Consider the following 24768-nt stretch of genomic DNA (forward strand, 5'->3'; position numbering starts at 1 on the left):
AGAAGTATTAGCAAAAAAGAACAAGTATGATGTCAAGTGAGGAGATCAACCAACCAACCAACCAACAAAAAAGTATAAGGCTATGAACAAAAGACTCTGAAGACAGGGCTTAAGCACAAAACAAAAAATCAGTTATTTGCACAGTTTTGTCAATGAATCAATATCATACATCTTAAATGTATATAAACATACTATATTTCGCAATCAAGTCTTTTCACGTTTGTCACTCATTTTTCATGTTTCATTATGTCCTTTTTAATGAACGTCCCTCTTTTTTTGTGTGTGACTTTTATCTTTTACAGCAAAATTGACTTATGACCAATTAATTATTTGGTGAAAATGTTTGCAGTGAAGTGGCTTGCAATAAAGATGTTTATGGCAAAAATGCCAGACGTGCCAAAGAAGAACCCCCCAAAATCATTATTATAAGATCTAAACAAGTGATAGAAAACAAAAATGAATTTCACATGCATTTCATTTCTGGATATACTCATGTTACCTCCTTGCTAATCACGGGAGTTTTTTTAATTCTATCCGGTTCCTCTGAAGCGTGGGTTAGTCTTAGGTATTAGAATAAAGAGTGAAAAATCAAAACACTCGCAAGGGATTTTATCTTCACACAGCATCCTTAAACTCTCATTCGAGATTATATGAAGGGGAAATATTTTCTTGACATTAGAACCTAAAGCAAACTTGGTACAGACTCAAATATAATGCAAATAGAAGGGAGATATAAAGATAGCTTTGGTGTTATAAAAACTATCCTCCTGGGCTTGAAAGCACACACACACACATCCACAGGTCACAAGACGACCTGGGCATTCGCCATCTTCACTTTAAACTGACCTTCTGATTTTGAGTAGAAAAAGGTTTTTTGCCACAAACTCCCCCTTGAGACAGGTCTAACAGCCCCCACAGAAAGAAACCAGCAGCCTCAGGAGCTTCAGTCGGCTCCAAAGCTGAAGGCACATGAACCTAAGAAGGAAGGTGCTACTGGACAGAGATGCCAAGTGGCTCTGCTATAAAATCGGCTTCACTCTGGGAAGTCACAATTCCAGAGTAAACCAGGTGCCCCGGCAACCAAGTATTTATTGGAATGCTCCTTCCCACCCTACGCCTTCTTCGGCTGTGCCATCTCATGAAAATACCAGCGGAGAGAAGAGGATGTAATAATGGCGGGATTTTGAACGCAGACTTCAAAGCATGATGGTAAGTATTGGTGCTGGGTCTGATCAAACCATGTCAAATAATGACTCAGATAAAAGATGAGGGCCGGGGGGGGAGGGGCGGGGCCCAGCTGGGTGGCACAGTCAGTTGAGTGCCTCTCAGTTTCATCATCAGGTCATGATGTCAGGGTCGTGGGATCAAGTCCCTCATGGGGCTCCCCACTCAGCATAGAGTCTGCTCAGGATTCTTTCTCCCTCTGTCCCTCCCAATCATGCTCGCTCTCTCTCCCTCTCAAATAAATAAATAAATCTTTAATAAAAAAAATGGTCAGGGAATGAGTTTCATTTGCTGACATCACACTTTGGGATACATAAAGTAATCCTTGAAGAACAAGGGGGAAAAAAAGGTTTTAAAAAATTTTGAAAAGTTGGAGAAATCGATACATATAATCTCAACGCCAGAAGGGAAGATCAGCTACAAAAGTTTTGCACAGGCATAGTCAAGACAGGTTTGAGGGGGTGCAGGCTAATCTTAAGAATGGAAAACTAGGAGAAGCTTCAAATCAGAAAACAAACAGTAACCAACCCTGTGAGGTGTCCCTTTGCCTAGCTGAATCCTTAAGGCCACCAAGTCTCTGAAAGCACCCATCATAGCAGGAGAGAGAAGACTCGAACTGATGTTAAAATTTCACGTTGACATTGTAAAGAACCATCACAAGAGATTCAAGGATTTCCTCTCTGAAATTTTAAGGGTAAAAATACCAACTTTCTGGGATGGGCTGCCATTGAGCAAAAGGATATATTAGTACCTGAAGTTCTTAAAAAGATACTCTGGAATAGAAGTTCGGAATGTGGGATTTGGGGCCAGAAAAACCTTTGTGGAAACCCCGTCATGTATTTCCCACTGACTTTGTGACATCACGTCATTTCCTGTGTGGCTTAACCTCTCTGAGTATCAGTTTATTCATCAGTAACACAAAGCCCATATGTAATTCTCACAGGACCGTGACCGAGGCTAAGTGAGTTCCTGGACACACTACATCTAGCATACCGCATGTGCGTACCAAACATCTCCCATTTATGATGTTGTCCCTTCAAAAATCATGTCTCTCTAAATAAAGTTTAGAATTGGCCATGAGGATATTGTGCATAAATGGTTACAAAAAAATCACTTACGTGTCAAAGAACCTATGACTCTGTATGTCGTTATGCCTGGTGATATAACAGTCACTCGTGTGTGTACACCACACAACATATTTCTTGCTGCCTGACCCAGACACTAAAATTAAGTGTCTTGGAAAAATAAAAGTCATCGTCCCTAAATAAGAAGCAAAAGAAGCCAAGTGTTCCATATTTAACAGAAGTCTTTCTCAAGCATAAATTTAATTACTTGAGTTCTGAGTAATCGAGCCTATTCCTGGGTCTGGACTTTTGTTGTTGTTTTCCCTTCTCTTCTGTTATGAAATAATCACATAACATGTGCAATTCAATGTATAAAAGTGAAACGAACATCTCTACGCCCATACCTGTAGAACATGACACACACCTTTGAAGTCCCAGGTGTAGCCACTCCTAACCACACCCTACCCTTCACCCCCAGAAGTAATCACTATTCTCCTGCAGTTTATGTTACTGGTCCCCACGTTCTTTTTCTAATCTCGCCATATATGAGTCAATCCTTAAACAATGTTGTGGCTTTAGTTTAGCATTCTTTAGAATTTTACAGAAATGGAATCAATTCAATGGAATCTTATTCTTCTATCTTGCTTTTCCACTCAACATTATGCTTATGAAATTGATCCCTGCTGATAAGCACACTGCAGGTTATCCTTGCTGCTGTTTATTATAAACGTATCACAGTTTCTCTTCTCAACATACTGTGAACAGGCCTATTTCAGTATTTCATTGTAAGCACTCCTACAGATGTGTAAGAGTTTCTGAGACTGTGCTTCCCAATCCTCTTCACAACCATATTTACAACCACACACACACACACACACACACGTATGTATGTATGTATATATATATGTGTGTGTATATATGGGTATATATATACACACACATATATATATACCCATATATATGTGTGTATATATGTATACATATGCTTGTTAGAATGACAAGCTATAAAGTTATAAGACAAAACTGCTCCCACTCCAGGCTTGCAATTTGCTCTGCTACCCTGAAGACTAAGAGGGTCAGGGGACCATTTCACAGGGAATTCCAAACTTCTTTCCAAAACTGTTATACCAGTTTCTACTGTCACCAGACTCATACGCATAGTCCCTGTGCTCTATATCCTTGCCCAGTGCTTGATGCTGACAGACATTTACCAACCTGGTAGGTATGAAACGGTAGCTCATCGTGTTTTTAATATTAAAACATATCAGACCACCTCTATAATTAAAACAGTAGAGAACAGAATAGAAAATGCAGAAAGACAGCCAATTAAATACTTATGGAAATTAAATGTATGACAGGGGCACATCTCAAATCAGTGGGGAAGAGATGAGAGTTTTCATAAGTGGTTTGTGACATCTAGGTAGCCATGTGGAAAAAGAGAAAATTGGATCTATTTCCCCATATGACAAAATAAATTCCAAATGGGTCACGGACCTAAATGTCAGTGATAAAACCACACAAGCACTAAAAGAAAATATGGGTGATTCTCTGTAACAGTCCAAAAGGGTAGTCATTATCCACATATGGCTACTAAGCACTTGAAGCGTAGTTAAGTGTGCCTGAGGAACTAAATTGGCAGTTTTAATTTATTTTCATTAACGCAGGTTGAAATTTTAAAATATTTAACTCAGTTATTGGAAAGCTTTCATGTATACTTGGAACAACCTGGTTATGTGAATTTACTTTTTCAACAGCAAATTTTATGAAGTCCAAATGCAGATCAAGTATTTATTATGAAAATTTAGTGACCAAATTGAAATGTGCTATAGTATAAAATACACATCAGTTCTTGAAAACTGAGCATGGAAAAAGAATGCAAAACATCTCGTTAATTTAAAACTACTGATTACTTATTGAAATGGTAATATTTTGATAGATTAAAGAAAATTTATTACTAAATTCAATTTCACCTGTTTCTTTTCACTCTTTTTAATGTGGCTATTAAAAGTTTACATATGTGGTTTCTACTGGATGGTGCTGCTGTATAATCTAGAAGAAAATTTCTTTCTGCATCATGATTCAAAACCAAGCGGCAAGAAAAGAAAGACTGATGATTAAAAAAAAAAAAACTGACTACATTAAAAAAAAAAGTTTATATTTAAAAAACCATAATCTGGGGTACCTGTCTGACTCAGTCAGAAGAGCATGTGACTCAATCTCAGGGTCATGAGTGCGAGCCCCATCTTGGGTGTAGATTACTTACATAAGAACTTTAAAAATAAAAATTCAAATTAAAAAAAAAAATAACAGAATCAGAGACAAAAGACAAATGATAATCTGGGGGAAAAAACTGCCAGCACTGCCCATTCACCTGTCCATTCAGTTAAGGAAAAATAATGTTTTAGTCTAGGTTTTACGTTTGATTCGCAAATAAACCTCCACCAACAAAAACAATCATTCCCACTATAATGTAAGAGCAAAAGACTGGGAACAACCACATAGCCAAAGGAATAAAGTGTATATTTATACACTTTATACACTATTTATAAAGTGGTATGTTTATACAACTGGAGTCTCTGCAGTTGTAAAATACAATGAAAAACTTTATATATGGCTCCAGAGTGATCAGTGAAAAATAGTGTTAAATGCAAAATACAAGGTGCAGAACTATAATATTCTACCTTTTTTTCTAAGAGAAAGGAAATGAAGATATTTGCATACATCAAATAGAGAGCATATGTCACATAGATCACACATACACACACATACACAAACACATGCCTACATACATACATACATACATACACACATAGGTGTATTTTCCTAACTCTGTCCATCGAGCAACGACCAGCCCAGAGACAATGAGAACTCCTAATACCTGGACTATGGTCTCTAAATACCACTCACCACTAAAAATGATCTGCAGTAGAAGTACTAGGTAAGCCTGAAGTATCTTGTATATAAGAAAGTAAAAATACCATCAAAGACCACTACAGTCCTGTCAAGAGGATTCAGAAGCCAACTTAAAGAGTCTTCCACACGCCAAAGATAATTAGAGCTTTGAAAGAAGTAACTGCAAGGGATTGAAACACATATAATCTGTTAAAATCCACAAGTTCAGAATACGAAAAAAGAAAGAAAGAAGAAACCCAACCTCTGTAGTCTTTTTTGGAAGATGCTAGAAAATCAACACATTATTCTGAGTATTATTTAAGAAGAGAGAATAACACCAAGCACTAATTTTCCTATGTAAGCTATACTGACGTGGTTCACTTCTTCTTGATAGTAAAACTCCAGCTAACAAACGCAGGACGGATGGTGGAATATCATCCTCGTACAAGCCTTACCGAAACACTGTATCTAAGCAATGACCGTCAGTGGTTTTGGAAGGACCTGGAGGAAACTTTATAAGGAGAGACCGAGCTGACAACACCTAAATCCACTGATCAGACTTAACCTCACAAAAGAAGAAACAAGAAGGCGCATGTGCCTCCTGACATGTTGTCAAAGAAGGTACATAACCCTTCGTATGATGGACTCTCGCCAAACTGTCTGACCGAGCTTCCAGTGTAGATCAAGCTACCAGCTTACAGGAAACGAGAAACAGAAATAGTGAAGAACACCAAGAGAGAAGATGCCATCAGCAAACTATAGAATGCGGGAAATCCCACAGAAAAATCCCCGTTTCTTCAATAAATAAACTGCCAGGAAAGAAGCAAAAGAGGGAAAAACAGAAAAAGGAAGTCTGTAAATGAGGACAGATCCATCTTTCAGGTGTGAAAACTGTCTGAATCCTGAAGGTAACAAATTAATCGTTAAAAACAGTTATGGACCAATCAGGAAAACTTGCTTTCTGATTGGATATCTGATATTAAAGAATTATTGTTAAAAATTTTTTAGGCATGATAATAATATTGTGGTTATCCTAAAAGAAAAAAAGTCCTATCATTTAGAAATATAACCTAGTATGCACGGATAAGATGACGTGATGTCTGTGATCTGCTTCAGAAAGAACCAGTAGGGGAGGGGAAAGGAACAGGTGTGTGCGGTGGGAAGGGAAGAGGAGTATGGAGAAAACAGAACTGGCCAAGCGTTGGTAATTAAAGGCCTGACTATATCATCAGAGAGTTGGGTTCCAGTCTTGGCACCACCACTTGATGGCTACAAAACCTTGGTCAAGGTCCTAAAGACCCTTAGCCTCAGTTCTTCTTTATCAAGAAGTAGAGGTAATGGTAGGAGTTTCCCCATAAGGCTGCTGCAAGCATTAAAGATAATTCATGTAATGTACTTAGCACAGTGCCCAGGCACAGAGTAAGTGACACAAAACGAGTTGGGTTTCATTATTTTTACCGTTAATTATGACCACTATTGTTCAAGATCAGGAAGCTAGAGTCAAAAGGTGGTAGAACTGGGATGCAATGTGCTGACTTCAAAGTATTATTGTGCCTCCCCCACCTCTACCCTGAGTCTCAGTGGAGACCGAAAACACGTAAAAATACTCTGCAGTAAGAGTCTCTTTTTCACAAGACAAGGCTTTGATGGCACTGCTACTCATGGCTTCTAGAACCAGACAGTGAGCCGTCGTCTGTCACAGTGTCACAGCTTCATGTGTCTTTACTGTTCATGGTTCCTCATCTGGTAGCAAGTACACACTCTAGTATCCCAACCCCCTTAAGTCAATACGCACGCTCGTAAATCCACAGGGATTCGACACTGCGCTAGTTCACCGTCCTCCCAAAATATGACCTCAACTATGTCATTTTTACGACATCAGATGCTGGTGTAAATCATCGGAAGCAAACCTCAGAATCCCACCCAGTGAGAGAACATCAAACTTTGCAGGCAGCACAAGCTAAGAGAACATTACGGTGCTAAGTAGCCGCGTCATGAGATCTCCTGTAGGGTAAATAGTTCCACTTCTATTTAATAACAGAATTACAAATTCTGAGAAACCCTCTTCAATATTATTTTCTTTCTTTGTTGGGCCATGCTGACCACATGGCTGATTCGTGTCCCACCCTCCCTGCTTCCCTGACACCGGGCCTCGCTGCCCGGCTCCCCTGCCTCTCTGAGGGCCTGGACCATTCATTCTCTTTCACTGTCCTTTTCCATCCACAGCCCTATATGTCGGTGCTGCCTGGAACTCACTATCCAGTTTTCTTGTGCTTACTCTCCCTGGGTAATCTCATGCCAAACCACATAGCCTCAACTACCAAGTTTACAAAAATTCTCATTCATTCAAACCACTCACTCACTCCCCAAATGCAGGCTAGGCCCCAATTGTGCAGTAGCTGTCGTGGGGATATAAGAGAATTAAAAACAGAAAGAGTCTTACCCTCATGGACCTTACAGTTGGGGGGTGGAGGTGGGTAATCAATCAGTATTTGAAGAATCACAAAAATAAATTTGCAACTATAATAGTAGTAAGTACATGCAGACAAGGTGTATGGTATAGCTGAAGAGAGAAAGGAAGGATCTAACCTCATCACGGAGGTTAAGGAACAAGTCCCTAAGGAATGCTGAGATCAAACCAGTAATTCTGCCCCAAATCTCTCTTCTGAAACCTAGACCAGAATTTCAGTGTAGCTCCAGCAAAAAATTATAAGCACCTAAAACTCAACACACTTCCCTCCCTTCCCTCCTGATGCATGGATTCCTCATCTCAGTGAAAGACAGAATAATCCATCCCCAAATTTTGCAATTATCCTTTACCCCTTTCTTTGCCCTCCAGTCTCAATTTGTCACCTAGCCCCACACATCTTGCTTCCTAAATACCCTTCCTGCATGTCCATCTTCTCCGTGTTCCGGCATTAATTCAGTTCCCATCAGCTCTCATCCAGTTAGGACCAGAGTTCCCTTGTTCTGACTCTTGTCTCTGTTCTCCTCCAGCCTCTTACCCATACTTGAAAGGAACTGTCTGTCATGCAAACAACGTCTCTCCCCTGATTACAATCTTTCAGTGTCTCTGGCTGCTCGTATTTGGGGCAGTGACTCCACACTGCTTACCACCAAGCCCTGTGTGGTTCCTCAGCCTCATCTCCCACTGGGTTTCGGCACGTGTCTAAACTCCAGCCATCAGGACCCACATCACATGGGCATCTGCCGCCTGAAATGCCATCCTTCATCTTCCCTTTGTCCATAAACTCCTTTATCCCCAACTACCAGTCTGTGAACTAGTCTATGAATCCATAGTAACGTGAGAAAAATAAACTTGGAAAGCCAACCTTAGCCGCCTCCCAGTATTTTTAGAAATATAAATAATGCCCCCAGAGGGTATTATATATAGCGTAGCTACTGTCATCCCAAACACCTCTTCCCCTGTGAAGCCTTCTAGGGCTTCTTTATTTCAGGGAATCACATAATTTATTTCCCAAACTGGGAGACTTCCGAGGGCCAAGGGGGTGGTATTAAGACCTGCTGAACAGGAGGCACAGACCAGGGCTGTCCCAGGGAAACCAGGCTGCACGGTCAGCCTACTCTAGAGAAAACTGACTTCTTTCTTCCCTCAACTCCCAAAGCAGCGTCATTTACCACACATCATGTGTTTGCCTGTCAATTCACTCCCTTGCCTGAGAAGCCCACAAGGGGAAGGCCAAGCCTTTTTATCTGTATCTCCAACATCTCTCAGTGCCAGGCACGGAGATGACACAAAGTGTCATCAACAAAAGTAAATGTTTGTTTAACAGATTATCTGAGTGAGTAAGAAAGATTAGATGCCTTAATCTTGGCCAACAAAGGAATTTTAAAATTCCCATTATCTTTTCTCATCCCACATGATACTTCCTCATTTGGTTAAAGAAGAGTTTTAAATGGGAGCAAGGTCTTCACAGAGAAAAATTTTAAGCGTCAGACCCTTGACCAGCTGTCAACCAACCAACAACCACTTACTCAGCATAATACAACACCCCCCGCCCCTGTCCCTGGGCATGAAGGAAGATCTTATCATTTGCTGGGGCTATAAAAAGTACATAACTGAAAATCAAAACTAATAGTGAAAGAAATAAACATCAAGTAAGGGTTACAGGCATTCACAGATGGCAAAGGAGGAGCCACTCTCACTCTCACGGTTGGTGGGAAAAGGGTCAGCCTTCAGCTCAGGTCATGATCCCAGGGTCCTGGGATCGAGACCCGTATCAGGCTCCCTGCTCAGCAGGAAGCCTGTGTCTTCCTCTCCCACTCCCCCTGCTTGTGTTCCCTGTCTGGCTGTGTCTCTCACTCTGTCAAATAAATAAATAAAAATCTTAAAAAAAAAAAAAAAAGGAAAAGAAAAAGAAAAGAAATTAAGAAAGAAAAGGGTGAGAGACAGGATCGGAAGCGAGACCTGAGATCCCCAGGAGGGGCAGAGGTGGGTACTAGGGAAGCCACCAAGGATAAGCACAAGGTTTGTTTTGTTGCTGTGTCTAGACTGCCATGGATTCCTGGCACAGAAACCAGGACATCTGAATTCTCAGCAAATATTAAGGGACTCAAAGAAGTTCCTGGATTCTCATCTCCTTCATCAAAATAGTAATCCTATCTTGCTGGGACATAAAATGAGATATACGTTGCTTCTTCCTGAATAACCTTCTAACTGCAAGAACGGTTACAAAATTATTTTAGGGAAACTGCTTCTGGCAGGACTTTCCCAGAGAACTGCTGAAGTCACCCCTTGGCATGTATCAAATATCTGTGTCTTTTTAAAGTTCTCTGCAAAACTCAGCCTGGCAGGCTGCAGCTCTCCTTATGCCACACCTGGCCTTTCAACCTTCCCGGGATAGAAATCGATGTGTCAACAGAGGGGTTCCGCTGCGCCGTAAACAACCACACCCAGACCTTCCTTGTCAACCTGGGGTTCGGGGAGAGGCTTTCAGGAATGGCTATGATACACACTAGCAGCTGTGATGATTGGTATAAAAAAGATCCCCACACTCCAGAGAAGACTAAACTTCTCATGACCTCTTCCCTGTCCGGCTCAGCTGGGGAAAACCTGAAGTCACCAAGTGAGGTGTCCTAATTTGGGGTGTGCCAACGAACCAGAGCTACTATGCTATCCACTGCGCTCAAATAAAGCACAGTCCCATCAAAGAAAGGGAATTCTTACTTAAAAACCATTTGCTCTCGGGGCACCTGGGTGTCTCAGTGGGTTAAAGCCTCTGCCTTTGGCTCAGGTCATGGTCTCAGGGTCCTGGGATGGAGCCCCACAAGAGCCCGGCAGGGAGCCTGTTTCCTCCTCTCTCTCTGCCTGCCTCTCTGCCTGCTTGTGATCTCTGTCAAATAAATCAATAAAATCTTTTTTTTTTAAGATTTTATTTATTTATTTCACAGAGAGAGGATCACAAGTAGGCAGAGAGGCAGGCAGAGAGAGAGATAGAGGAGGAAGCAGGCTTTCCGCTGAGCAGAGCCCGATGCGGGACTCGATCCCAGGACCCTGAGATCATGACCTGAGCCGAAGGCAGAGGCTTAACCCACCGAGCCACCCAGGTGCCCCAAAATCAATAAAATCTTTAAAAAAATAAATAAGTAAAATAAAAAATAAAATAAATTAAAAAATAAAAACCATTTGCTCTGCTCTGCTTTAAAGCACCTTCTTCCAAAAGCCCGGGAACACTCAGGATATTGCATAACTAGCGCTGGATCTACTTGTGAAGTACAATTTTATAAAAAGACCAACCCAAGTATGTATGTAATGAGTCAATAGGATATGTTTTTCCAGTTGTCCCCATTAATACTTTTCCTCCCACTGACTCCCTATTGATGGGGCTGACCTAGGCTACAAACTTACAGGGCAAACCAACAATATTAGGTCCTATTAGCTAACAAGCTAATATTAGCTAAAGAATTCTTACTTGGCATAAATAGGTCCTATAGGCTTATAACATTTTCATGGAGAGCAGTAAAACCATAACAAATGAGGGAAAAATTTGGTTCAACTTACAGTAATATTTATTTAACCAAAGGAGAAAACAATAAGGTAATGAAGACGGCATTAAATAAGCCATTCTATTTCTGTCATTAGTAGATTTTGGCATACGGCAAAGCCTTTCAATGGTGCCATTACAAAAATCTCTGAAATGCTTTTCAAGATTTATTGTCCAAATCTTTTTTTTTTAAGATTTTTTTTTAATTTATTTGACAGACAGATCACAAGTAGGCAGAGAAGCAGGCAGAGGGAGAGAGGAGGAGGAGGCAGGCTCCCTGCTGAGCAGAGAGCCCGATGCAGGACTTGATCCCAGGACCCTGCTATCATGACCTGAGCCGAAGGCAGAGGATTTAACCACTGAGCCACCTAGGCGCCCCCCAAATCTTTAAAAATAACAATAATCATGGAGATGTTCCTTTATTATCCAACACAGGATGTAACAGCTAAGTGAAGAAGCAAAGTACTTCAGCTATTACTACATGGCTTAAGAACCTTAAAAAATCCAAAATACAGGGAAGTGAAAAGTGAAAACAAAGGCAAAGAAGATCCCTAAACTCACGGATGCTCTAATCCCATTTTTCTACAAGGCACAAAGCATGTGGACTTGAACTCATGAATGCTATAAATGTATCTGCTAAGTAGCATGAGTCTGTGAAACAGGCACAGGCAGGTACGTGCTAGAGATCTAAAGGTTTGATGGAGAGAAGTAGGTGGGAGTAATAAGGGAGGTGTGGGGCAAAGTAGGACAAGGTATAGGGGCCCTGAGGGCAGAAGGAAGAAGTTCCCCAGAAGCCAGAAGGCTATACTTGAACAGGGAGGTGGGCGGAGTCAAGGAGAAAGTGGGCCTGGAGAGGAGGTTAAATATTGGACAAGATTATTCAAACATAAAATACCCAAGTCCTGCCGGCAAAAGTAAGGTGGAGGGATAAGAAGCAGGAGGCTCTATGGGTGAAAATCTGTGGGACAGAAAGCCATGTTAAAGCTCCAGGAAGGACTAGAGGGTTAAAGGGACATTTGGCAAAGGAATAAAGTTAAAAACAGCCTGGAGAGAGAGAACAGATATAGGGGCAGAGCCACGGGAACGCCAGGAGCCTGGTGAGCTCCCTGCATGAGACAGGTCTCCACTCTCCTCACATTAAGTGATTTTAGAGGGAGTAGCAGTGACTATCGATTACTGCCTCCCTTGGGAAAACCTAATAAGCCAAGAGCTGGGGCTACCTGAACCTTCCCAGACCCCTCTCTCTGACTCCTTGATCCAGACACATTCTGGGATTCCAGCATAGGACACCCGAGTGCTAGGGCTGCGGCACAAAGTTCAGTAAGACAAGGCCCATGTGAGTTCTCTGGAAACCATAACGCACCATATCCATATGAGGATCCAACGTATCCATATGAGGAATCGTTACTCACGGAATCCCTTGGACTAAAAAGATAAAGACCAAAGTCATAAGTCAACACTCATGAGTGAAGAAATATTTGTCAAAGATGGATATTACAGGGACGCCTGGGTGGCTCAGTAGGTTGGACGACTGCCTTGGGCTCAGGTCATGATCCCGGAGTCCCGGGATCGTGTCCCGCATCGGGCTCCCAGCTCCGTGGGGAGTCCGCTTCTCCCTCTGACCTTCTCCTCGCTCATGCTCTCTCTCACTGCCTCTCTCTCAAATAAATAAATTAAATCTTTAAAAAAAAAAAAAAGATGGATATTACATATAATCCCAATCAAGATCCCCCCAGGTAGAAATTCCAGTAATTTCAGGGGACATTATGCCTCGTATGTTTACTTGACTGTCCAGTATTCTTCAACAATGAAAAACGCTATCCAACACTCGTGCCTGGGTGGCTCATTGGGTTAAGCCTCTGCCTTCGGCTCAGGTCATGATCTCAGGCTCCTGGGATGAAGTCCCGCATCAGGCTCCCTACTCAGCAGGGAGCCTGTTTCCCCCTCTCTCTCTGCCTCCTCTCTGCCTACTTGTGATCTCTCTCTCTCTCTGTGTCAAATAAATAAATAAAGTCTTTAAAAACAAACAAACAACCCTATCCCAGGCAGAATATGGAGCTCTTAATAAGCTATCGTACTGAATTACTGAAATGGAAGTCCATAGCTAATGTATTTCCAAGGAGTATTTTTCTGACACATTACAGACCTTAACTAATTAGGTTAATTCAATTCAATCCAATCACTCACTGAGTAACTTCAAAGTACAAGGTAGTGTGTGGGCAACTGCAGGGCTTGCAAAAATGACCCAAACCGCTTGCCTTCTAGTCGCCTGGCCAATTCATCTTCTCAGTTTCTATTGTAGATCGGAGGGGAGCTAACTCTCCTTTCCACAAGTGGAGACAGAAGGCAGTCTTTACATTCTGTTCCTGGCCTACAACCCAGGAAATACATTTTCTAGGAACACATTTTATTGCAAAAAAATAAAAAAAGTCAAGGAACTTCTTAATGCCTGCTGATGGAGGACGCTGTTGAGTGTTCATTTCTGTGTTCATCCTAGCCCAGCTTATATTCAACCACTCTTGTCATGATTGCATAACCACAGCATGTCAAGTTGTTTCTTGTTGCAACTGTAACTTGTAAAATTAAACTTCAGAACTGAGATAGGCAAGCTAAATAATTGCCTACTTTAAAAATATGTATATGTGTAATTTGCATGCCACTTTAGATAAGCCCTTGAATTATGAGCTCTTAAAGTCACAACTGTCACCAATTTCTAAAATAGTTTCAATGTTGCAATTCCCCTTGCAGACAGGCCCTATCCCTGCTTCTCCATGGTCTAAGCAATATGTTATACTAGCCTATTGCAATCTGCTTTTCATGTTTTAACAAGAACTTAATTAATCACCACATTTACTTCTCCCATGCTATGGGACTTCTGACATTCCAAAGGAGGATCATAAAATGGCCCAAAATGCACTTGTGTGTGCCTCAGGTAGCACCAAGTGGTACTGATAAGTTCAAGGGAAGCTGGGGCTACTTATCACACTTAGGATCCCCCCACCACCCCGACGTGATGGAGTCCCTGCCCTCTCCTGCCTCTCCTGACCTCATGGGAGGTGCCATGACACTCCCTCTCTCAATCTGGGCTGTCTCGCTCTGTGAGAGAAAACAGCCAGTAGAAAGGGGGCTGGCCGGGAAGAGCCTGGAGCAAGCCACTAGAAATGTAACAGTCAAGGCTCGCCTGATGGACAATTCCGCACAATGCTGAGGCACCATCTGCCTGGAAAGATACTCATAATCGGGCAAACCACCTTCCTCCTTGGTAGGATTTTTAATCAGGCACGGCAAGTAGCACCAATTAACGACCAAGCTCTTGATTTGCACCCTAGGATTCTTCAAGAAGCTCCAACCACTTCAAACAGTGGCCTATTAATTCCCAGAAATCCATGTGAGATGACAAAATGAGAGAGGGAGAAAGGGGTGACAGATAAATTACTAGCCAAGAAAACAAAATGATCAGTTCTCTCCAAAGAGTTAAAATGAGTCAGTGCTGCAGAGGGAGGCTAGAACCTCAGGGTTCTTCCAGGATGAACTTTTAACGTTGGATAAAAAACCTCCACACCAACCAAGGCCATTTTTCTGGGGACCTATGATCCAAGGGAGGTAAGCCTGACCACAGGACCTCCACTCCTCCTAGGGCATTGGCTCATCCAAGAGCTAAGTTTGCTGGGTTTTGCTGCTTTGCCCAGTGGCCCTCCAGAACTGTTCTCTGAACCCTGTTTGCCTAGCTGGAAACCTGAGGGGAGGTGACATTTCAATGCTGCATTTTGTGATCAGCAAATAAGTGTTGGTCCCAGTAATGGTTTAATGCAGTTAAATACACTCAGATGTCCTATCACCAACACTTCCCACTTCACAAGGGGTAAAACAAAAATAGCTGATCGTGTCTAAATTAATTTCCATGTCTATTCAACTGTATTTCCAGAGAGCCAACACACAACATGTTCTATTGGTCCTACACTCGGGCTCTAGAAGTATGAAAAAGGGGGGGACCCCCCAAACTGAGTATCTTGGACTGAAAAACCCTTCAAAAACATCATCTTCCCCCCACCCCCACCCCCACCCCCACGAGAGCTAAATAGCCCAGACCCACACTACCCATGATTTTCTTCTACCTTGGTACATTCCAACTCTACTAAACTAAAAGGTTATTATTAGGTGAAAGGTGAGTCTACCCCCTTGAATAGAGAGGTTTTCATAACATCTCTCTGCGTAATGAACCTGCCACTTCCCCAAACAGTCCATACTGTTTCCTTAAAAAAAAAAAAAAAAGTGTTTCATGCAATCTGTGGTGCGTCAGCCCCCCTCCCAACATCTGAGTCAGAGCATGTGTGTGTCCAACCAAGGTTCTGGACGATCAGGGTGTATCACTTTCAGAGTTACTCCAATAGCTGAACTTATCATGGCTCTCTTCCAGCCACACACAACATAAGCACCATCTATTTTAAAACAAATTTCCTAACCCACATGCGATGGAAGATACCTCATAGGGAGGTAGGTTTCCCCCTGAAACAAATCACTTCCATCCCCAACTGTATTTGTCATCACTCACGATTAAGGCATGTTTTTGGGGTATGTATTTTTTATCTTTGACCATGTAAACTCCTGGAGCAAAAGAAAGCCTCCTCAAATGTGACCCTCGTGCCTGAGCCAATTCAGAGCTTTAGAAGAGGAATGAATGGGAGATGAGAGCCCTTAAGCCCAGGGACTTCTCTCACACAAACACTAAGGGAGGGGGGGATCCCTCCGTGGAGGGAGGAGGCAGGGTGGATGATCGGGGAAGGACATCAGCAGCAGGGCAAAGGCAGCCCTGGCGGCCGCACTTCGCGAACTGCCTGCAGAGGGGAGTGAGATCTTCTCCGTGTACAATACCCAAGCACCCTGTGCTGCCTCGCATGGGCACGAATAATAAACACGCCGAGGTGAGCAGACAGATGCACCGAGACCAGCCACCCCAAAAGGTCAAAACTTCGGAAATCCCGGGGATCCCAGCACCCACCCAAACACATCAATCAGTCGGAGCGGGAGAAGGGACTCGGAGACCTAACACAGGATTCTGAATTTTGTTGTTTCCTTCTAGATCTGGCTTGCAAAGTACGGTGGCTACATGCACAGCTCGAGAGGAGCAGGCAGGCTGAGGGCGGCGGGGGGGTGGGGGTGGGAAGGGAGGGGTGTCTCACACCAGCCACCCAGGCCTCAATGTGACGAAAGTCGTCAGCAGCCCCAACCGCATCCCAGCCCCTCCGCCCCGGCGAGCAGACGCCCCCACCCCAGCTTCCGTCCCCGCACTAGCAGCAGCAGCAGCCCCGGGCCGGGCCGCGCGCCGGCAGCGCCACCACCGCGGCTCCCATCCCTTCCGCGCGGCAGACTCCCCGCAGGCCTCCCTCCCAGCCCACCCGGGCTCGCCGGGGAGCCGCGCCGCGGGCCGCGCCGCCCGCACCCCCCGCCCGAGGCCGGCGGGGGCCACGCTTACCTTGGGCGCTCGCGGGGGGGCTGAAGGTGGCAAGCCTCCCGCCCCCCGCCCCTTTCGTCCTCGCCTTTTCTCTTCCTCCCTCCTCTCCTCTTCCTTCGCCTCCCCACAGTGAGTCCGGGTGTCCCCCTCCTCCCCGCCGCTCCGAGTAGACGCCGAGAACCCCGGAGCCCGGCCGGCGTGCGTGCGTGCGGGAGGCGACGGCGCGCGGCCAGCTCTCCAGTAACTGAGCGCGGCGCGCAGCTCCCAACTAAAGTGTAAAAAGAAGCGGCGGCCGCGGGGCCGCGTCGCGGAACGTCCCCCCGGGAGTGGGCAGGGAGCGAGCGGGAGCGGGCTGGGAGCGAGCGAGGGAGGGGACCGCCGGGGAGGGGACCGCCGGGGAGGGGCGGAGGGAGGGAGGGGCCCTCCTCGCCCAGTCACTCACTCGAGGGGCGGGGGCAGCCGGCCACGCCCCCCGCCGCCGGCCCCTCCCCGCTCCCCGCTCCGCGCGCGGCCCGCCGCCCTCCCCCGGGGAGGGGCTGCCGAGGCCGCCCCGCCGCGGAACCCCGGGAGCACCGCTCTGGGCGAGCAGGCGCGGGGGCCTGCGGGAGGGAAAGAGGGCGCCGCGGGGCACATATGTGCGCGTCTGGGCGTGTGTGTGTGTGTGTGTGTGTGTGTGCGCGCGCGCGCGGGCGTGTGCTACGAGCCCGCGGGCCGGCGGGAGGGGAGACCCCGGCGGGAAAGCTGCGTGCGGGCTCTGTCACCCGGGGGCTGGCGCGGGTGCAGCGGGGCAGCTCCGAAGCCGGAGGGCCCAGCTCTGCGGTAGACCCGGCCAGCCTCTGGGCCCTGTCGCGGGGCTGCGCCTGCTGGGAGCGGACGGAGGGAAGGCCGGGCACCCTCGGCGCGCCGCGCGGCCCCTCCCCTCCCCGGCTGGATGGCCGCAGAGCCGCGGCTCCCGCCCGGCACCGAACCGCCTCCCAGGTGCCCTGGAGCGGCGGCGCCTTCCAGCTGAATGAAGGCCGGGCCACCCGGCGGCAGCGGCCCCGCGGGGCAGAGCGCGGTGCGCCTCCGGCCCTGGCGGCAGACTTCGCGCCCTGCTTCCCCTCCCCGCCCTTCCCGGACTCCGGGGACTAAGGGCGGAGGCCGCGTGGGCTGGGCGCGTCTGGGATGGTTAAGGGTCCAGAAAGATCGCCGTCCAGTTTTCTGTGGGCACGCACAAGAGGCCACCCAATTTACCCCCCTTTGGGAGAAGGTATTTGTTTCCCTCTTCTCGGTCATCTTGAATGTTCCGTGCGAGCACCGAATTGATCTTTCCACATCGGTAGCGTTTGGACGTCTTTTGTGCGGCTTCCCCGCGCTTCGCTGCTGCTGCATTGCCCCAGACACGTGAGGAATGCCAGGCCTCCGGAGCGAGGGACCCCCAAGAAAACAATAGAGGCGAAAGATAAACCCCCCGGGTCTCGCGGATCACACACAGACCGACCATGTCTCACTTTCCACCAAGATGAAGTTGGAGAATGGAAAAGGACACGTCAGAGCCGTGACAATGATGAGACACTTAATTGAAAAGCAAATGCATAATTTAGTGTAATGAAATGAGTTAATAACCACCCATCATGGCTGGGAAGTCAGGCTTTGGGGGGGAAAAATGGTTTTCCGGTGCTTTTTCGTTCTCAATTTAAAAGGGTGGTATCACGTTGTTTGTGAAAATCAACTTGTGTTCTGTTTTTTAAATTACCCATATTCTAGTTCATTTTTCTCCTTGGAACCAGAGCTCTCTGTAATCTGAAGAGGAACGGTTAAATTGGGAGAGGAGGCAAATTAGAATTCCAGTCAGGCACTGCCAGCCACCATCTCTGTGACCCTAGGCAATCGGTTTCATTTCTGTCAGCCTTCCTTTCCTCAGCTGTAAAATGGGATTGATGATACTGGCTCCCACCTCTTAGGCTTGTTGTGAAAGTAAAAGGAAAATAAAATGAGGAGCCAATGTGTGTAAAACACTTTGTGTAATGACACATGGTAAGAGCTCACTGAATGTGAGCTGTTATTTCAGATATATAGTTTAACCCCAAATTTGGTAAACTTTTTTTTTTTTTAATCTTTGCATTCCTTCTTAAAGTTGGGGGAGGGATCCATCTGCTGGGTTTATGCAAATGTAGTCAGCCCCTCTTTGGGGTTTTTAGGCCATGCCTAAGGCCTCCTATGCTGAAATGAAAGAAATCTATGATGACTAAGATGTGTGTGCTGTTTGTCTATATAAAAGGATCCTTAAGAGTAACAAGCTTTTGTCTCCCTCCCCACCCCACTTCCTTCATGTACACAGACCACCCTGAATAGACCGACTGTGTAAATGTTGACCTGTGTTGAGTTCTATCCCTTCAGGCCTCAGAACGGGAACTGACACTGTAGATCGTTGAGGGCAATGCAATGTCGGTCTCCTTTGACTTGGTCCCCTCAGAGCTAACAGAACGCCACAAAGCAAGCGCGTCATACATGTATAAATTAAGTACAGCATCTGTCCTATGAGCTCTTAAAGCAAGTTTTAAATTATTCAAAGGAATACATGTTCATTGTAGAAAATTTAGAAATTTTGGAAACTCGGTCAAGTATGAAGAAAGGAAAAATCACTATAATCCTATCGTTCAGCAAGAAACACTCAATATATTGAGAAACACTCAAGTATATTCATTTTTCCCTTCATTTATTTCATTATTATTTCATCAGCAAACACTTCTTAAGTACCCAGACAATTTCTAGGGCAGAGAACAGGTTGTATGTCGTTAAGGAAGTGTTTGTTTCTCAATAGACACTTAGAAGTAACGTTATATATGGTACTGAGGTTCTCAGCATGGTCTGCAAACAGTCCACGGAGGGGATCTGGATCTGTAATTAAACGATAGTGTTGACCAGAAACAATCCAGGTTTTCTAGGGCTGGAAGCACAATTTGGGGAGCCGAATCTTCCAGTTAAGGAAGACAAAAGTACAAAAACCCCTTGGAAGCATTCTTGTGAAATGAGGGGTCTTGAAACTTAAGCCCCTTTTAGCTTTTTGGTAAACCCTCCTTGGTGCTGTAATTTTTGTAGAAATTAACTGCTTTGATAAACATTGTTTTAATGACAAAAAATCATTCTTCATTTCACTTGGGATCCCAGGAACACCTCTCCTCCATCTCTCCTTCCTGCCACATGTGGAAGACACAAAGGACGGAGACTCTCTCTCTCACACAAGCACACACACACAGGCACACACTTTCTTGCACATGGTCATGGGAGAGACAGTTGGACCATGGGGACTTTGTCAAGGACTGCAGAAGAGAAGACCACAGGAGGAAGGGAAGGGATAGACAGGAGGGGCACTAAGGAGCTGGAGAGGCAGGGATCCAGCACAAACCATACAAATCTGGTCTGCACTAGCTAAATCTACTAGATATGTTATCAGAGAATAATCTCTTTAGCTATTCATAATTATTAAGATAACTCTAAATATATGAAAATAATGAAAAACATGATTATCCCCTCTGGTTACAAGCAATAAAACCATCACCTCTTTGCCCTTCCCACCCCAGCAGAATCTCTGAATTCCGTATCTTCAAACGGCTCCATGATTTTCAAAGAAAAATGATATCCTTTATGCTCAGAAAATTTGCGTTTTTAAACTTCAAAGTTTACTCTTTTTTTTTTTTTTTAAGATTTTATTTATTTATTTGACAGACAGAGATCACAAGTAGGCAGAGAGACAGGCAGAGAGAGAGGAGGAAGCAGGCTCCCCGGCAAGCAGAGAGCCGGATGCGAGACTCGATCCGATGACCCTGGGATCATGACCCAAGCCGAAGGCAGAGGCTTTAACCCACTGAGCCACCCAGGTACCCCCTAAGTCTACTCTTATTATTAATTTTATTCCTAAAGCTTAAACTTATAAAATAGTTGGCACCATAGGATCATTCATAACAAATAAGTTTGAATGTTTTGTTTCTTATTTTTTCTTTTAAGTTGATTGTTTGTATCCATCCCCCCCACCCCACCCCTGCCCCCGCCCCTGCCGAATTCCTATGCGGAAGCCCTAAACCCAGTGTCAATGCTATTAAGGAGGTAGAACTTTAGGAGATGAGGTCACAAGGGTGGGGTCCTCATGATGAGATTAGCACCCTTAATAAGAAGAGAATACAGAAAGAACTCTTTCCTACCCCACCCCACCCACTACACAACCGTCTGGAAATGGAAGCCAGGAAAAGGGCCATCACCAAGAACTTGACTGTGCTGGTAACTTGATCTCATACTTCAGCCTCCAGGACTGTGAGAAATAAACATCTGTAGTTTATTTACTTTTTTAAAAGCTTTTTGTGTGTTTTTTTTTTTTAAAGTTTTATTTGTTTGTCAGAGAGAGAGAGAGAGAGAGCACAAACAGGCAGAGTGGCCGGCAGAGGCAGGAGAAGCAGGCTCCCCACTGAGCAAGGAGACCCATGCAGGACTTAATCGCAGGACCCTGGGATCATGCATGACCTGAGCTGAAGGCAGGACAGCTGGGTGTAAGTAGTTTAAGTCACCCAGTCTGTGGTATTTTGTTAGAGCAGCCCAAGCAAGGACAGGTAGGTTCCCTTCCCTATTGATGATAAAAAGGAACCCAAGGCAAATGCAGGTAGATTGAAAAAAAAGTAGTAAATGGTACAAAAGCCACCTCCTAGAATATCTCAGATTGATCGACATGAATTCATTTTACGTGATTTGTTTTTAAAAGGTACTAATCAGGTTAATTTTTCTGAATGTTAAATGTAGCTTTGTCAGGATTATTCAAAAACAAGCGATCCTAAAATAACTACTACTCTGAAATGTGCTTTCTTTGTATTTGCTCCATGCAGCCCTGATCGTCAGCTGTGTATTAACCCAGCATCATGTGATTCGTAATGTGTGTGTCCAGTAACTCACTTCATCTTCGCCAACAATGCAATCAGATAAACACTACTGTTCTCATCATTCCCATGCAGATGTGGAAATGGGAACACAGAGGGGTAACGTAAGGAGAGCAAGGCCAAGTGGTAAAGCCAAGATTGCTTCTCACTAGTCAGATGCCAGAGCCCACTCTCTATTGGAAATATATTTTCTCTTCTATCTCCTCCACTTTTTTGCTTCGATTTTTCTCATCCTTCAAGGGGAGGCCCCAAGTCTAAGTCCTAAAGGGACGTCTATCTGAGCAACACAAGCCTTGGAGTCTCTGAACTTTTATGCAGCCATAGTCTTCCTCCTTTGCTGAAATTTTACAACCTGATGCTGTTGGGGACTTTCCACCTCTTTTATGTTAGCTCCACCATCAAGACCAGTAGCTAGTGGTTTGAGATAAAACTAGATAGTTTGTGTGTGTGTGTGTGTGTGTGTGTGTGTGTGTGTGTATTTAAATCTGCCTTTGGGGAGGGACCATAATGCACAGGCAGGAAAAGCACCCAACAAACACTTGTGGATTGAGGGTTGTTTATGCGCAGGTATGTTTATACTGGTTAATTTCAGTGACACCACACAGCCCCTTCTGAATGGTTGGGACTACATCTGAGCAGGTAGCTTAAAGTCAGTGCTAACAACTTGCTAATGGTTCTAATTGGTCTCTCAATGATGTGTGAATTAGTCTGAGTAACTTGCTTTTCTGGATCTGAAAAATTATGACTCTGACTTACATCCGTTTATTTCTTCCTTGGGTTTCACCCTAGGGTCTGAATTTTCTTTCATCTCACTTTCCAAATCTGGGTAGATAGCAGATGAAAACCTGTAAGAGTCGCTTGAGGCAGGGAGTGTTAAGAACCCATAACCTAGAAGTGAGATTCGGCTCCAGGCAAAAGAGTAAGAATGAAGGAGGGTGGGGATCTCAGAGGCTCAGGAGGGGTCAGCCAGCCCCCAGGCTATGTGCTACTTCTCCTCATTTCACAAGCCTTGCCCAGATATTACAAGGTAGCTTTCCAGCATGGAGCCCCTTTTTCCAGGTCAACAATAGCTCTGCCACTGTGGGTGTAACAAATGAATCCCTAGACATTCAAGTCATCAGTTCTTACTGGTATCAGCTTGGCATACCGTCCTGCTTCCAGCCTGCAATGTGTTCATGGTAATTGTTATTTCACGGTTGGTCTTGTCTGACCAGTAGATTATAAACTCTGCTGGAAGAGGAGGTCTTGCTCTCTAAATTTCTCCATCATGCACACAAAACCTTCCATAATTTGGGTCCTGCCTACCTGTGAAGATTAAGTCCTAGTTCCAGTTACTAACTGGAGGGATGGCCCAGCTACTTGGCCAAGTTGCTGGTTCCCATCCATCTTCTACTGTCTCTACCCTAACACCCTTGCACTGTTGTTCCCTCTGTGTAGACTACTCAAACCTCAACATATTTCAAGAGCTCGCCTGTCAGCCAACCCTACTCTTTCTCGGCTATTCACTAGCTCTGTGGTTACGGGGCAGCCACCTTGACCTCTCTGAGATCAGGTTCCTCGTTTGAGCCTCACCATCCTCGTTTGCAACAAGGGGACCATACTCTATATACAGAGAATTAAAAATAAAGGCCTGGCATTCTGTGCATTTAAAGCACAGATATGGATGCTGTGTAAATGGCTATCATAATCTCTTGTTCTTTACGGTCTTACTTAAATGTCTTTTGTTCTGAGAAGCCTTCCAAAATCCCCCTCATCAGAATTGAACTCTTCCTCCCCAAGCTCCTGTTGAAGTTTTGGGCTTGTTTCAATAGCCTTTGAGATTTGGTTTATTTGTTGTAGTAGTTAACCGATTCTGACTAATACATGGCAGGCATGTATTTTGTAAATTGCACGATTCTGTTGTTTATCGTATAATCACATGACTGTGTAACCATCAACACTGTTCCATTCTGGAACATTTTTATCACCTCAAAGAATAGGAGGGTTTCAATTTTTCCACATCTTCACAGTCACTTGTTAATACCTGTCCTTTTTGTTGTATAGCTGTCTCGTGGGTGTGAAGTGGTATCTCATTGTGGTTTGGGTTTGCATTTCCTTAATGACTAAGCGTGTTGAACACCTTTTCATGTGCTCTGTTGAAGTTTGCTTATAATTTTGTGATGGCAGTTGTTAGAGCCAGTACTTGGATACTCTTCGTATCTCCTATAACCCTTTACTTAAAGCTTTGTAAATTGTGGGACTCAAGATGTGTTTATCAAATGAGTTGTTTATTGCTGATATCGCCCACGAGGTATCCTGATGTGAACTGACTATAGGAGAGAAGAGTGAGAACAAAGAAAGTATGGCGAAAAGATTAGAGCAAAATATCAAAGAATATGATGCCTATTATTCTGAGAGTATACAAATTACATGTTGAATAATGCTTTACAGCTATTAAAGATATCCTGATATTTCTACCAGCTGATCTGCTTTCACTGTATTTTTTTCCTTGATTACTTGGGCAGCTTCAATAAGGAGGTATTATATACAAATTGACGTTTAGTTTTAAGTGAGAGAAAAAAAAGAACTAACCTGGAAAATGTAATTTTCAACCGATGATGATAATTGAAGCACAAGGGCTTTTTATTCCTTCATGCTCCTGCAAGGTAATTTTAATTATTTAAAGATTTTATTTATTTGACAGAAAGAGACCCAGCAGAGAGGGAAACACAAGCAGGGGGAGTGGGAGATGGAGAAGCAGACTTCCCACCCAGCAGGGAGCCCGATACAGGTCTGGATCCCAGGACCCTGGGATCATGACCTGAGCGGAAGGCAGACGCCTAACAACTGAGCCACCCAGGCGCCCCAGCCTTCAAAGTAATTTTAAAAACAGGAGCAAACCTGTAACTCAATTAAAGTGCTACCGCATTCTAGAAAATCTAAAAAATATTTGTTAGATACTTTCTTTAAATAAAAGGAGACTCATTTGAAAGAAAAAGAAAGGCAACCTCCAATGCATGAAATGCAAAAGCAAGACCCAGGGAGTGAGAAAAAGGAGTTTGCAGTGGAGTCTCACTGCCACCCATGCTGGAAAGCCTGGAGCTACAGTGGCCAGGGAGGAGCAAATGGATCCCTGCAGAATCTCTCTGAAGTGTACCAACAGCAATACTCAGAGTTATATCCCATGACAGTGGTCAGAACTAGCTGCTAAGGGGGACTGTTGGACAAAGGGCCCAGCCTAGCTAACA

At 44.5% G+C, this 24768-nt stretch overlaps 1 protein-coding gene across 1 annotated transcript in view; it reads right to left on the bottom strand.

Moving 5' to 3' along the window:
• Window positions 1–17270, bottom strand: part of LOC116870650 (translation initiation factor IF-2-like) — a 79670-nt gene extending 62400 nt beyond the window's left edge. The window contains exons 1-2 of the mRNA XM_032862563.1: window positions 17178–17270; window positions 16659–17059 (exon numbers count right to left, since the gene is read on the bottom strand). Coding sequence (XP_032718454.1) covers window positions 16659–17059; window positions 17178–17270 — 494 coding nt within the window. The remainder of the gene's footprint in view (window positions 1–16658; window positions 17060–17177) is intronic.
• Between the last annotated feature and the right edge of the window lie 7498 nt (window positions 17271–24768).

The sequence above is a fragment of the Lontra canadensis genome, unplaced genomic scaffold (genome assembly GCF_010015895.1).
Source record: "Lontra canadensis isolate GAN:19392208 unplaced genomic scaffold, GSC_riverotter_1.0 scaffold24, whole genome shotgun sequence".
NCBI classification, from domain to species: Eukaryota; Metazoa; Chordata; class Mammalia; order Carnivora; family Mustelidae; genus Lontra; species Lontra canadensis.